General features: G+C 41.8%; 2 protein-coding genes across 3 annotated transcripts; both read left to right on the top strand.

The window, feature by feature from the left end:
- The first annotated feature begins 1,388 nt into the window (after positions 1–1,388).
- rnf7 (ring finger protein 7) lies at positions 1,389–3,549 on the top strand. 2 transcript variants are annotated; one of them, XM_071496788.1, is made up of 4 exons: positions 1,496–1,805; positions 1,942–1,989; positions 3,071–3,227; positions 3,350–3,549. In XM_071496788.1, exons 1-3 carry the CDS (start codon positions 1,640–1,642, stop codon positions 3,187–3,189), a joined length of 333 nt encoding a protein of 110 aa, XP_071352889.1. In that variant the 5' UTR covers positions 1,496–1,639; the 3' UTR covers positions 3,190–3,227; positions 3,350–3,549. The 2 variants fall into 2 exon arrangements, with proteins under 2 accessions (XP_071352888.1, XP_071352889.1); XM_071496787.1 differs by having other exon boundaries at positions 1,389–1,805; positions 3,071–3,549.
- Positions 3,550–4,291: 742 nt separating this feature from the next.
- grk7b (G protein-coupled receptor kinase 7b) lies at positions 4,292–10,686 on the top strand. The gene is made up of 5 exons (XM_071497210.1): positions 4,292–5,159; positions 5,223–6,260; positions 6,738–7,175; positions 8,477–8,748; positions 9,095–10,686. Exons 2-5 carry the CDS (start codon positions 5,667–5,669, stop codon positions 9,420–9,422), a joined length of 1,632 nt encoding a protein of 543 aa, XP_071353311.1. The 5' UTR covers positions 4,292–5,159; positions 5,223–5,666; the 3' UTR covers positions 9,423–10,686.
- The last annotated feature ends 4,928 nt before the right edge of the window (positions 10,687–15,614 follow it).

Here is a 15,614-nt window from a genome sequence, read left to right as displayed (position 1 = left end):
CAAAATGTGGAAAAAGTGAAGCGCTGTGAATACTTTCCGGATGCACTGTATGTGATTTCTAGCTTTAGGATTATACAGACTTAACTGTCCTTAGCCACAGGAATAATATACTTTACATTTAAGACATTTATTTAATCAAAATGTTTCAAATGAATGAACTGTACCTTTATGAATATTGTTTATGACTAACTTCAACTTTGAGCATAGTTGGACTTTACTTGCAGTTTACCTTCACCTGCTGCTGCAGCTTATGAACATTGAACAGTCCTTCACTCTTTGCTTAAGTTTATGGATTTTGTTGATGCTGCATGTGACAGATAACTACAACTCATCAGATAAAGTTATTACGTTTACTTTCTCTCATTGAGAAGCAGATTTATACGGCATGCCTTCTTTAAAAAAAAAACAGTGCAGTGCTGTAGTTATACTTTATGTCCCGTCATTGCTCTTTCTATTTTTCACTGTTCTGTTTCACAGATATTTGATTTGAAAAGGAAAAATATATCAAAATTATTTTTTTTAATAAAGATTTAATTTAAATGATGAATGCCACTGAACATTTAGCAAACTGTATACTGAGCACATACTGTGGGGAGGTAGAGAGGCGATGATGAGGACGTCCAGGACGGTTCTTCCCCTCAGGGACAGAGAGGGGCAGCGGGCTGCAGCGGCTCAGGCCACCGCTGCTGACCCGGAGGACGCTGCATCCAGGCCGGACTCAGTTATAGTTTAACCCGCTGACACAGTGAAGGTCCCTCATCTATAAAATAATGAGGCGGTGGTTGTTAGCGGATGGCAGGCTGGTGACCTGCAGTCAGGAGGAGACACTGCTGCTCACACATCACAGAAACTATCACACAGAAGCTCAATGACTTAAATTAAAATACCTGAAGAAACTGTGACGGAGGAAGTTATGAAAAATCATGGCGGCGTCTTAGTGAATCCAGTTATGCGGCGAATATATCGATTAAAACAATTACATTCCTGAAAAAAAGTGTAAGAAGTGACGAATAAATGCGACAAAAAATCACAAAATGAATGAACCTTGGTTTGTGTAGAAGAAAACTCGCCTTTGTTTGTTTATTCACTTTTCACACGAACTTGTTCTCGTCCTGACGACGCTGGCAGTAACCTAGCAACCATGCTCGTTCCCGAGACACAGCGTGACCGCGGATAGAGTGCACGTACACAGTGGTGACGTCACTCAGAGACTATATAGACTTTTCTGGGCTTTGAAAAACTTTTACAAAAGACTAAAACCCCATGGCTTAAACATGTAGAATAGAAAGATTGATATTCGGCTGTGTGCACAGCTGGAGGTGTCCTGTTAAAAGTTTTACAGGCCTTTATTTTACTATTGCGGTCTATGGGAAAAATGCAGGGGGATTTTTCGCTGCAATACCACGAGTGAACACTGGAAACAAATGGCTGCAAGGCTGAGCGGTGTCCAGGTCTTATAATACATCCATGTTTTGAAGTGTATTTTTATCATACATGCTAGAAAACAGCGCCCTCTCCTGACGCTACGGAGGCAAGACAGCTACCGCTCACGCTAGCATTAGCACTCAATAGCATAGCCGTCCATTTTGTTTAGCGTAGTTAGCCTGGCTAACGTTACCCTGTGCGCTGAGCGGCAGAGATGGATGACGGTGACGAGCCGGGTCTAGTCCTCTCTCACAACACCTCCTCAGGCTCTAAATCGGGTGGAGACAAGATGTTTTCCCTCAAGAAGTGGAATGCTGTGGCCATGTGGAGCTGGGACGTTGAATGTGACACCTGTGCCATCTGTCGGGTACAGGTGATGGGTAAGTGTTAACGTTACACGGCTAGCTTAGCTTAGCTTGGGTACCGGCTAATGAAGCTAGCGCTGCTAATACACCCACAAATTGCTGAAATTCCAGCGTAACGATATTAAAATGCCTTTTTTTTCTTGATTTGCAGACGCTTGTCTCCGATGCCAGGCGGAAAACAAACAGGAGGATTGTGTTGGTAAGACATGTTAGCACCACAGCACAGACCGGCTAACACTATTTGGTCTGACTGAGCTGTCACAGTGATTCACTAAGCCGAGCACTTTTTATTCATCATGAAAAAGCGGTTTCAGATCAGGCTAAAGGACAACACGATGACGCTGCATAGACAATAAGTGTCGTTGTGTATTTATTTGCTAACCCCTGCGCTTGGAAAACACATTTACTCAAGTACTGTGCCTTAGTACAATTTGTAGTACTTGTATTTGAGTACTTCTCATTTTCTCCTACTTTATACTTCTAACCCACCACGGTTCAAAGATAAATGATGTGCTTTTACTCCACTACATTTACCTTGCTACTAGTAACTTTGCAGATTAAGACAAGCTATATTATTATTTATTATTATTACCAACTGCTACATCAAAATCACGTAAACCTGCATGATTTGATGGAAATATTTCTGTGCTTTAACTCAAGTTGAATTTTGAATGCAGTATTTCGACACAGTGGTATCGTTACTTTTCCTGAAATAAAAGATCTGAGTACTTCTTTCAACACTGTCAAACACATCTTTTGTTGCAGAATTATCATTAAAAGCACTTAATGTTGGAAAAATGTTATGTATAAACACATACAGCTCTCTGTCAGCATAACTTTTGATAAAAGCAAATGCAGAATAAGTAGCCGTTATACAACTGATATGTAACATCATATTTAGCTGTCAATGCACACCTGTTTTGCCAAATAGGATCATGAGATTGAGCTACAAATTCAAATAATATTGTTGTAAAGTTACACAAATGCTACTGTACCTGTTCAGTGACTGCACACTAATTACAGAGGTCTTAATTGAATAAAGTGACTGAGCTTTTTTTTTTTTTTTTTTAACTCCCACAGCCTTGTTTAACTGAATTGAAATACAAAGCATAGCATAACACAGATGCCAAGTGATGTGTTTTTTGGTTTATTTAATTGTTAATTAATTGTTAAATGAAGTATTGTTATCCTACTGTGATCTGAGTAACTCTCATACTGAAATGCTCAATCATTGCCCCACTCACGCTCTCTCCCTTGCTGTCTCCTTCTCTGTCTTTCAGTTGTATGGGGGGAGTGCAACCATTCCTTCCATAATTGCTGCATGTCCCTTTGGGTGAAGCAGAACAACCGCTGTCCACTCTGCCAGCAGGACTGGGTGGTTCAGAGAATCGGAAAATAAGCGCCACACCTGGGCAGTCTCACTCTCAGATGGCACCTGTATGCACCTATGAGTGGTGACAGACTTGACATTGATCACTGCAAAGTCCTGCGCAGAGCCACTGACTTCAGCAACTGTCCTCTTACTTATGTTTGCATGTTCCTGACGCCTTGTGTCGAAGGAGGACGATGGACAAGATTAAAGCAGCGCAGACTCGTTGGTGGATGTAACTGGAGGCATCAAGAGTAATGAAGAGATGGATTAAACTTGTTGCAGTGTTAGGTCACATGTTAGCTTTACATTATTGTCTGTGGTTGTGTAAGGCACATCTACAATATGTGACTGTCTTTTTGAAAATAAAGAATTGTGAATAGCTGTAAATATATGTATCTTTTCATCTAGTAATCTGAATATGATCAGTATTTAATTCCTATAAACAAGTGAGACCATGGAAACCGGGACTGGTACCGTAGTTCCACAACAAATGTCTTAGAGTAGATTAAGGAAAGTGAACATTGGTCTGCCAAGATAGGGCTAGTTATGAAGACTTTTGTACACACTCGTACGCTCTTTTGTACACATCACCAAAAGTGGAAAACTTTCAAAGCAGAGAAATCTGATCCCTATACCACTAGCGCTTGTTACCTATATAAGGTGAGACTGGTCTTGTTCCAGTTTTGAGCTTAACCTCCCTGTTGATTCTGACCTATTCTGAGGAATCATTAAATCCAGGACTTTTGTCAACCAAACTTGATGTGATAAATGTGCAAAGCAGGGAATAATTACATGGAATATGGGATTTTTTTATTCGCATTCTATCAAACTGTGCATCAACATGATAAATAGGACTCTGAGGCGTGCAGGGAAGATTGTAGCTGACTCCTCCCACCCTGGACACAAACTCTTTGAGACACTCCCCTCTGGCAGGAGGCTGCGGTCCTTCAGGACCAAAACCTCTCGCCACAAAAATAGCTTCTTCCCATCTGCTATTAGCCTCATCAACAAGGCTAGAGAGCCCCACTGTTGCTGATCAATTGCACCAATCACCAGAAAAAATTCCTTGTATGTGAAAGCATACTTGGCAATAAAACTGATTCTGATTCTGATTCTGATTCTGAATATATTGTGGAATTTGCAGTTGGTGTTCATTGTTTCCCACCTGTAAAGCTTGTAATGTCAAATTGTTTGAATCTGTGATAGACAGGTAATGATGTAGCTCCATGGCAACGTTTGAGGCTACAGAGGGATACTCTCTGACCTCTCTCTATCCTTGGCCTTGTCTGGCATGTTGTCTTCAGCAAATCCTTTGCACTGCCCTGGACACTGCATATTTTCACTTGGAGCTTATGTACATTTTACTTCTTCACATAAATTAATATTTTTTTCCCTTTTATATTTCTTTTTTCTCACCCTAATTGTTCTCACTGGTCTTTTAGCACAACCTTTGGGAAATGCTACATTGCAGTTCACTTCACTTGTGTATATGACAGACAAACCTTTGAATCCTTGAATCTTACAGCGTAATGCAGACTTAAACACCAGCACCAGAAATAGTGGTCTCAAAAGATATCATGGACCTGAGTCAACATTTCTGTGATCGTTTTAAACATTTTAGGCTTTGCAAGGGCCATATGCCAAGACTGTTGTACTGAATTGTATCAGATTGGACAGTTGTTCATGTTATTTTGTCCGCACGCTCTACAGGGGGGCAACAGGTAGTCCAATGACTTCTGCACCCATCCTCATCAGGCAAGAACATCTGTAGTTTTTCTCTAATGAAAGCAGTGATACTGAAGTGGGTAACAAGGACAAAACAAGCTCACCTTGATGTTTACCTCGCAGCCATTCTGCAGCTGTCAGTCATATCATGATCTTCATCATTTAAACAGCTATGGTTCTGTAGCAACAGGGCAAACTTCTCACCTCCTGATCTTTACTTGCTCATATAATCTCTGTAATATCAACTAAATGGATATATTTTTTCAGCTGCCGTTTTTAAGGTCAAGAACGAACTTTGAAGTTCAAGTAGAGCAGCCAACGGCATTTAACATTAGTGCACAGCCGTCACTTTCCTGACTGCTACCTTAGTGATCTGTTATTAAAATGAATTCATTAAGCCTCCTGCTATAAGCCCTGAACTGTGCATACGTCATTGCATACTGTACATATTATGCACACATAGCTCTATTAGTGGCTTCTTTATCTCATAATAAGGTATAATCAATTGCAACTTGTTAAGGCCAGGAAGTGCCACCTCATCATGAGATGCTGGCACCTCAATTACTACACAGAAGCAAGTAGCATCTCCTAAAAATAGAACAGCCTTAAGCCTCTTAAACCACATAAGTTGCTTTCCCTGAGTGCCGTCTACAAATAAGCGTGCAAAGACACTTAGCTGCCAACAAATCCCTAAGAACAGAGGCGTGGTACAAGAGTTGGAGGATGATCAAGATGCAGGTGCTTGAGGTGCTCAGTCGTGCCTGGAACCTGCAGATAGCATGGGTGACCTGCGTGTACTGGACACCCTGGTGGCCAACACAGCGTACCTGAAGGCGCAGCAGATAAATTACAATGAGCTGAGAAAGCAGGGGCTCACGCTGAGGCTGCCAAAGACGTCCTCCGCTCTGCAGGCTGATGCAGGGAAGCAGTACGAATCGCTGTGTGAGCAACAGCCTATTGGGAAGAGATTGTTCCAGCAGTTTCTCCTGTCCTCTAACCCACAGTATGTGGCTGCCGCTGAGTTCCTGGAGGAGTTTACTGTCTGGAGCTTTGCTGAAGATGAAACCAGAGAGAGGGCCAAACAGAGCATCCTCACTAAATTCTTTCAACCTGAGTCCAGGAGTTTTCTCTCGTACCTCACAGGAGAGGACGCTGAGAGATGCAAGGATTTATCAGATAATAATTTTGATGAGGTGATGATGGGCCAAATAAGAGAAGCCACAAGGAACTTCTTAAAGGGAAAACCTTTCTCTGAGTACCTGAAAAGCCCCTTCTTTTATAGGTTCTTGCAGTGGAAGGAGTACGAGAAGCAGAAGATCACAGACAAATACTTTTATGAGTTCAGGACTTTGGGAAAAGGTGGCTTTGGTGAGGTAGGTACCAGATGTCCCAGCATCTGAATAAAAATGTAAATCCATGCCTGGGTTAATGTGGGATTATATATATATATAAGATTTGATAGAAAAAACATACTTTTTCTGTTGAACTCGTGTAATTAAAGGCAACCTTGATCAGTTTCATACACTCAGGAGTTTTTCTGCTACAGCTTCATTTGGTCGCTTGGTAGCTTTGGTAGCTTATGAAGGTTAATGTTAGCTTGTTTTAGCAAACTTTATCTTCACATTGCTATGTAACAGACTTTAGTGAGTCAGTGCATTTAATTGTGCCACTGTTATAATGTGTTTTAGCATTAAACAACCTGTATTTGTCACATGTAGCTACAGTGGCCACCTTCAGTATAGGCTGCACTGTCTCGCTCTAGAGTCACAGCAAAAAGTAGCAGAAACAATCAATATTAAAAGAGGAACAACCAATTAATAAAACTGAAGTAATGTTGTTCTGTCTGGCAGGTGTGTGCAGTGCAGGTGAAACACACAGGGCACATGTACGCCTGCAAGAAGCTGAACAAGAGGTGTCTGAAGAAGAAAAGTGGTGAGAGGTTTGCCCTCCTGGAGAAGCAGATCCTGGAGAAGGTCAACAGCCTCTTCATTGTGAACCTGGCCTATGCTTACGCCAACACGACCCACCTGTGCCTGGTCATGGACCTCATGAATGGAGGAGACCTGAAGTTTCATATCTATGAACTCGGGGAGCGGGGAATCCGTATGGAGCGTGTTGTTTACTACGTGGCCCAGATAACCACTGGGATCCTCCACCTGCACTCTATGGACATTGTGTACCGGGACATGAAGCCTGAGAACGTACTGCTGGATGGGAGAGGACAGTGTCGGCTGTCAGACCTCGGATTGGCTGTGGAGCTGCCAAAGGGCAAAATGATCTGCCAAAAGGTTAGTGTGGTGACGTGTCACTAGATTAACGTACACCGCGCTGCACTTTGGATGGACTCCTGTTCATACTGTCCACATATAGAGAGATAGCTTGGGTATTGCCCTGCATTGTCAGTATTCAAAAATGCCTCTGAAGCACAGATGCTTCATTACTGACATGAACAATATTTGCTCTGTCTTTACTGCCACCATACAGTATATGCGCTCACCCGCCACTATAAGTAGCTTACCAGGAATAGATATGATTGGTCTCTGTCCTGCTCTGACTGACAAATAGATGTCCCAGATAGATCTTATTAAAAGGTGCCTGACCTCATCCTAGCTGGAGGCTATGAAGAAATGTATGGAAGACTGACCAGAGCCGGTCAGCATTAGATGGTTGGTCTTTGCTTCACTAATACCAGATATGGCCCTCCACAAGTCTGTCGAAAGAGATGAGTCAGTAGATTGACAGCAGGGATACACTCTCTAGAGATGGGAGACAGCGTGAACAACAATGTCTTATTTGTCAGCTGACCGGCCTGATGGAGGGAAGATAAAGCTGCATTATTTGCAGTCACACCCCGTATCTCATTGCATTCTTGTGTCTGTGTTTGTGTCTCCATGTTTCATTATTTAATCTTGTCTTCCATCATGTGGAGGCTGGTCAAGATGGTCTACTGCAGATAGCTGAAAAGGTGAATTAATTACTGGACTAGATAATCCTGTCTCAAAAATGTTGCTGCTCTGAGAAGGGAGTACATCATACTAGTAGAAATAGCAATGGCAGAAATATTTTTTTTTACTGCTTTCCAATGCTGCTAATCAAGACCAGTCTATTTTATTTTGATACCCTTTATGGGGGTCCTGACCCCAGGATTGTGGTTCACACAGACTGTACTGAAATTACTGGGCTGATTATTAAGGTGAAAAAATCCCCATTATCACAAAATAATAAAGCTGTATATCCACAGATAGATTCACCATTAAATTACTAAAAGAATAAAACATTTAAGATGGTGTACCTGTTAATGGTATAGTCACTATTTAATTATTATTTTTGTATTTGAAGAAAAAGACCCTCACCTAATGACTCAACAACTCCCTTTTTCTAACCCCCCTCCCTGACTCCCTAATTATTTTTGTACAGTACAAGCCGATAAAACCGAGCACAATAAATATGCAAGAGGTGTACACCTTTGTCCCTGGTCCACAGAATTTAACCAGATCTGAATTTTGTTTTTGAAATTATTCCTCAGAAGTATAGAGAAGGCTTATATCTCCTTGAATTCTCCCTCATCCTGCTCTCCTTCTGTTGTCAGGCTGGTACAACCGGTTACATGGCCCCCGAAATCCTTAGGCAGGAGTATTACCGCACGTCCGTGGACTGGTGGGCTCTGGGCTGTAGCATCTACGAGATGGTGGCTGCCCGTTTGCCCTTTAAAGACTTCAGAGAAAAGGTGCACAATGACGAGGTGACTCGCCGCACTCTGGAGGATAACTGCAAGTTTGAACACAAACACTTTGATGCTCCCACCAAAGACATTATCAGCCACTTTCTCAAGAGGAAGGTGGGGCAACGCCTGGGGTGTTGGTAGGTAAAACTTTTCTCAAAGATACTCTATGCTAGATACAAGTCTGTTACTTGTGGTTGTGGTTATGGTGTAGGTGTCATGGAACAAATCTTCCATCAAGAAAATAAATAAGTCCCCTTGCCCCTGTGAAACTATACTGTGATCCTTGGTATGACAAAAATCCTAGAGAAACAGGCCTAGGAGTTCCAAGTTAAAGTCCAGACAAGTGGTTACCAACCTCGAGGTCAAGACAACTTGAAGGGTCATGAGATAATTAAAAGGAGAGGAAAGATGACAAAACATACTAATCAAATTAACTTTTAAAGCAACTTACACACCTCCTGTATTGTGTCTTTCTAATAATAGTGGTGGGGACCCACGAAACCATGTGTTTTTCAAGAGTATCAATTTCCATCATCTGGAGGCAGGGCTGGTGGAGCCCCCCTGGGTGCCAAAGGCCAGTGTGGTCTACGCCAAGGACATGGACAAATTCACGCACACCTCTGAGGACCACGACATTGAGCTTGATGATAAGGATGAGAAGTTTTTCCTGGAGTTCAGCACGGGCACTGTCTCCATCCAGTGGCAGAAGGAGATGATTCAAAGCGGAGTGTTTGACCACCTGAATGACCCCGGACTGAACAGACACGACCGTGAGACGGCGTGGAAATCCAGGATGTGCATCGTCCTGTAGGCATCTCATCGCCTGATCAGCATGCAGAGATGGGGCCAAACAACAGCCCTTTTGGATACTTCATAAAAAAACTAATGAAGTGAAGTGTCTCATTATAACCCTGCAGCTCAGGAACCTTAAGCCCTTAAAGTATTTTTAACAACAGCTTTTGTACTAATATCGAGGAATCATCTTGGAAGTTTGTGGAGTTCATAAAAAATCAGATCATAACATCATGCTGCCACAGCTAAACATGATGGGACGTTTGCTGTCCCAGTGGTAACATTAAACCTCAGTTTTTGTTTTCAGAATTATGCCTGGATGGAAACACACATGGACATTATTGTGCTGCAACTGCTGCTTTATACTTTGCCCTCTACTCCTGGTGAGACGGCACATCCTACTGCATTCATAGTTTCCATTACATCACTCAGCCCTTTTGGCAGGCCTAAGTGTTTACATGTGTTTGTAAACAAGCTACATAATGATTGTTTGTCACTGAATAGCAGCAGGATTATTATCAGTATTTGCAGTAAATTCGCCACATTTGTTAGGAAGACTTGACGTGTCACAGAAATGCCATGAATGCCTTTTGCTCGCGAGTCGATGGTGTTATGCGACCTCACTGCTGAGACTGACGTGAAGCCCCTCAGTAGCACACGTTCACCACTAAGTGCCGCCAGAGACCCATGAAGTGCACTCAACCTCCCGCTGCGCTCTTCATCATCCCCGTTGTCCTGGCTGTGCTGCTTTGGTATTTACAAGCACTGGATGACTCGTTCAGCTTTAACAAGGGGATGCTGGGAGACAAACTGTTGTATACACTTAGTTTTTCCATTAAAAAAAAAAGTTAACATAGAATTATTGGCATTAACAAGGCAATGCCAACCCCCTTTATTACCCCCCCCCCCCAAAATCACACTGTGTTTACAAGCTATGCACAACCTAAGTAAGAGATGTTAACAGCTTACAATGTTTGTGAAAAGCTATATATTTAGCCTTTACAGATGGTTAGCTCTTGTATCCATGCACAGTATGGATTTCTTTTTCTACTGCTCAGGTGTCTTATTTTTGACTTAAATAGCTTATTTTTACCTTGTTGTTTTTCTTTGTTTTTTGCCCAAAAGTCTTCAAATGAAGATGTACAGGGTAATATAATGCATATCTTTTTAGTTTTACCCATAACTCACATAAAGAGCTACACTGTCAGTACATAACGGTGCCAATGATATTTTATAAAATTTAAATGTAATTTTATACTGATGATATTTTCTATTTTCTGTGAGATATTTTGGCTTGTAATGATTTTTATACTTTTCTTAGTGATACTTTGCCTCATGCAGTATAAATGTTTTTCACAACAATGTTTTCTGCTCTTTTTTATGTTCGACAACAGTTTTGAGCTGTATCCCCTTACACTGTATCTGCAGTCATCTTGTTGCTCATCTCAGGAAACTGATATCATCATCCTATCCAAACAGCCAGGATCAGTCTGAAAAGCAGGAAGATGCTTGTCTCTTTAAAACATTACAGAAACCACAGTACATTCATAATTACAACATAATGTCACCCCAGTATTTGATTCAGTGTATCATCCGTCACTCAGTGTATCACTCCGAAACCTCAGACACATTTAGATAATGAGGGACACATAAACATGTGCTGAGCTAACTGCTGCGAGGGGGGCGACCTTACAGGGCTGAGAAGTGGTCCCGTTCGCGCTCGACCGTCATGAGATTAGAGCGTGGATCAGATGGAAATCCAAGACGCAACCTGATCATCAACGGCTGTGAAGGCAGAGTGGGGAGTCCACTGTGGACGACGTGACGACAAGACAAACTCAGCAGAAGGTCTCCAGGAACATGTTTTTACCAGGCGCTTACAAGCCACTGCCAGGGTTTAGTTCCCCACGGCCTGACGCTGCAACTCTGCCCTCCAATACACACACACTGCAGGAACAACTATGCAAGACACACACACGCACACACTGCATGTATCATTGCACACAGTCATGCATGGGGATACACACAAATGCATGCACATTTGTACATTTTTACATACTTGTGATAGGTCTGATCGTGCAGGCAAAGAAGTACACAAGCCACACACACATCTAGGTAAACACTTTCACACGCACCCTCTGATACACACTCACTGACTCACACACACACAATCGTATTACCTCTGTAGAAGCAGGCATGGGGTTTTAGAGATCAAAGCAGGACAGGGTGTAATTTGGTATCTGTTACATGCCCATGCTCTGGATTCACATCAAAGGCCTGTGCCACACTTCAGCTCTGCCCTGGCATCCTCAGGATGGTATCACACCGCTGTTATTGCTGTTTTTTTTGCCTTCTTCGGCTGTGAGTGAGTCTGTATTTGTGTGTGTCTCAACAGACGTAAAAATGCAAAGTGCCCTGATCTGAATATATATGCACTTGGGTGTGTCAGTGAGAGTGTGTGAGTATTTAGGATAGGTGAGAAAGTGGTTAAACAGTCGAGACAGAGAGGCCATTGTGTGCTGAGGGGAAATGAGAGCCAGCCATGTGGGAGAGAGATTGAAGGAGGAAGAGGGTTGTTGCTCGCTGTCTCATACCCACAGCTAGTGTTAAGTCTTTATTCTTTAGTCTAAAATTTTGTTTTTCAACAGTTGGAAGTTTTTTTTCCCAAGGCAGCATTTCCTGCCATTTTAGTTCAGAACTTTGTAGATAAATTAGAATCTAGATTCAGATCAGGCCCGAGATCCTCACGCGGCCACCAGGCTGACCCCACTACCACTCAGGAAGTGTTTAGTTTTTGGTTAACGTTCAGTTTTTCAAGCTTCATTGCTTGAATTCTTAACATTTCCACAAATAAGTGAATTCCTGCTGGGCAGTCCAACAGAAACAGAGCGTGTGTGTGCATGATGTTCTTCCCCACTGAGGCCCAATGGGCAGTTTCCAAGGCGCCCAGACCTCAGACCCCTTCCACTGCCAGGGGCTGGACAACGTCATGGATAGACACACACAAACACACACACTAATGTGGACTGGTAAACAGTCCCACACTCTTAGTCCTCGTCCTATCTCGACACCATGTTTGTTCAAAAATCATCTGTTGATGTCATTTAATCTTATGTTCAGGGTTCAATATTTATTTTTAACAAGATAGAAAACTGCTGCCAGTAGAGCCAACTAATAGTTTCCTGTACAGACCCATGTTTTGGGCATTTTCTAGAAAAGTCTTGAACTGTGACTGCACAGCAGTTACAGAATCAAGAAAATGACATGTTCATGAAGCATGTTGATTTGTACTGGAAGCAGTGAAAATGATCTCACCACATTAACAGATTGTTTTCACTTGATTCATGAAAATGGAATTTTATGGCTCAGTAATAGATGGAAATGATTTTTTTGCCGGGGGGGGGGGCAGTTTCATGGGTTATTTGCAGGAGAATTTGCAGATTATCCTGAAAAAAATGATAATAATAAATAGATGATAAATATATTAATTAGGCTGGATTGCCAACCTGCTTTGTCTAGTTTGTTGCGACTGGTTCCCCATAATTTGATTACTTACAGATTTGATGAGGAAATTCGCACAATTAAAGTACAACATCTATAAAGACAGTTCCTTCATTTCTTAATCTTGTCTTTTAAAGCAAATCTGTGTCAACCTCTCAGTCACTTGTATGTAACTATTTCAACCTTCTATCGATTATCTTTCACCAGTTATTTTAACTGTTTATTACTTTTAGCTGACTTAATATGTGTTTTTTTTCTTTATTCAAGTCATGATTTCTATATTTTTTTCTCAAATTAGTTGAGCTGCTCTACAGTCTTTTCCACCTACCCCCTGCCAACTGGAGTATACATGGTATAGGCCTGAACTAGACCTCTGAATCATTGCAATTCAATCTGATTATTGGACTCAGACTACGCCAGACTTTTAAAACTTTTATCCTGCTTCTTAACTTTCACAGTTTAGAGTTCATCCATTTCTGTGATCAGTGCTCTGCCACATCTCCCCAGTCACCTGTCACTAGGAATAAAGTTCTCTCCCACAAGTAGAAAATCCCAAGGAAACAGCTTAAAGTTCAAAAAGTTGCAGCATCCTGAAACCCGAGCTGGCCTCACTTTGAAGCTTTCTGATGTTCCTCACTCCTCCACTGCAGGGTGATTGAAGATCAGCACATCAAACGAGGGGAGAGGGATACAATGATACAGAATACTGTATCAGGGAAACACTTTACAACCCCTCACTCTGAACTGTGGAGGGAAAAAACAGTTGTGGTGCATGTGTTAATGTACTTTAATTACAGTACAACCTGCTGCCTCAGGGGTCAGTGACCGAGCGGGTTTTGGCATCTGTGTTTATGTGGATATCTCTGCCTCTGTGTGTGTGTGTGTGTGTGTGTGTGTGTGTTTGTTAGTGAATTAGAGAAGTGCTCAGAAGCAGGCATACAAGAAATTGATTCCACAGTGTTGAATGATGGTGACACAAAAACAGAAACATAAGCCATGAGGTTGTATTCGTTCCTAAGAGTGTATCCAGTTTGATTTAATTAGCTGGTACTTATTGCATTCTTTGTTAGCGGTGTAATATGACTGACAGTTGGCATGGGAGGCAGTTTGGACTGAATCCAAGTCCATCTCTGCTGTTAGTGTGTGTGTTCCCAAACTCTGAGACCTGCCTCTTCCAGTCTGTCACTGTGTTTCCAACTTTGAATATCACTTTGTGTTTGTGTGTCTCTCCAAATTTACTCCTTATCACAGCCTCCCAGGACGTCTGTGGTTTGTGTTAATACACAGCTGCTAATGGATAAAATTAAGTCTCTGTTATAGAGACAAAAGTATGATGTATGTAAACTTGCTGTTTTTGGTTGAAAGACAAAGCTGGGTTCTGTTAAGTATTATACGAGACAACTACTCCCCATACTATGACCAAACTATGTGGTATTTCCTCACAGGTACTCCTTATGCCATGAGTCATTTGGTCCTGAGCAGGAAGAGGAGGAAGAGGAATATTCAGATTCTTGGCAAAACATTTAGGCGCCTTAAAGGATGCACCTTGACCAATTTTTCATTTATTATGTACAGGATGTCTGTCTATAGCTGAGGTCTGGAGAGTGTCCACTTTGATGACAGCAGCCTGGCATCTCTGCTGTTTTCTGCTGTCATTTTTATGGCATCGTAAGTCATAGAAACTGTCCCATCCAGGTGAGAGAGAAGCAGCTGCCCCGAGTGGAAGAGTTTAGATACAGTAGCTCGGGGTAGTTAAGTTAAGTGTAATTGTTGTTTTTGTGCCCAAAAGAGCCAAAACACACAATAAACAAAGTTAAAGATGAATTTGACTAATAGCATTATTATTATTATTATTATTATTATTATTATTTTCAAATTTTCTATAGATATCGTATTGTGAATTTTTTTGGCCATGATAATCCTGTAGTGAAAATCTGATATCGTACCGTGAGATTGAACACTGGTCAGCAGCACCAGTTGAACAAGGAGTTTAAGAATAGGTGAGTCCGTCTTCAGTTGTACAGACGGCCCCTCATCCTTTACACTGAAAGCATTGCCCATATCGGCCCCTGACTACTGTTTTAACCTTTCACTTTAGATCTCTGTCTTTCTGTCCTTCACATTTTACTCAATCCGTATATCCTGTCAGGACATGTCAGGACATGACAGGATATACGGTCGTGTTAGCTTTTGTGGAAATGCATAGATTTGTTATCTGATCATCTTGGTTGTTGTTGCCGTCTAGATTGTTGTAATCCCATATGGCATGGAAAGCATTTGGTGCAATACACTTAAATAAATAAAAAAATAAATCAAAGTAATGAATTACAAGCTCTGAAGAAGGTGCACTGTCGCCCAAGACATCAGCTATTGAACTATTTTTATGCTGACTAACAGCCGAGCTCCCCTGAAGTTTTGAAAACATAAACTGAAGAAGTAAGCTGCAGAGGTTTCTTGTGATCCCTCACTGTTCTGGGCATCAGTGGAAAGGGAAAGCGGGATGTTCTCAGCAAACAGAGCAGAAAGGAGACAAATGAGCAGTCATTTAGCCACAACCATCAAACCACAAACTGGAGGGTGTCACAGATGAGGGTCGAAATACCCTATGAAAGCTGTTAACCCTCTCATGACATTTGCATCTGGCTTAAACGCTACAGCTGAGTCAAATTATTGTGAAAGGGTTTGTTCTCATGAGTCAGGGCTTTTCAAG

This window comes from Trachinotus anak, unplaced genomic scaffold (genome assembly GCF_046630095.1).
Source record: "Trachinotus anak isolate AG129_WGS33_773 ecotype Australia unplaced genomic scaffold, CSIRO_AGI_Tana_v1 ptg000014l, whole genome shotgun sequence".
Taxonomy (NCBI): Eukaryota; Metazoa; Chordata; class Actinopteri; order Carangiformes; family Carangidae; genus Trachinotus; species Trachinotus anak.
Note: the sequence above shows the minus strand (reverse complement) of the source record. Positions and strands in the feature narration are given on the sequence as shown.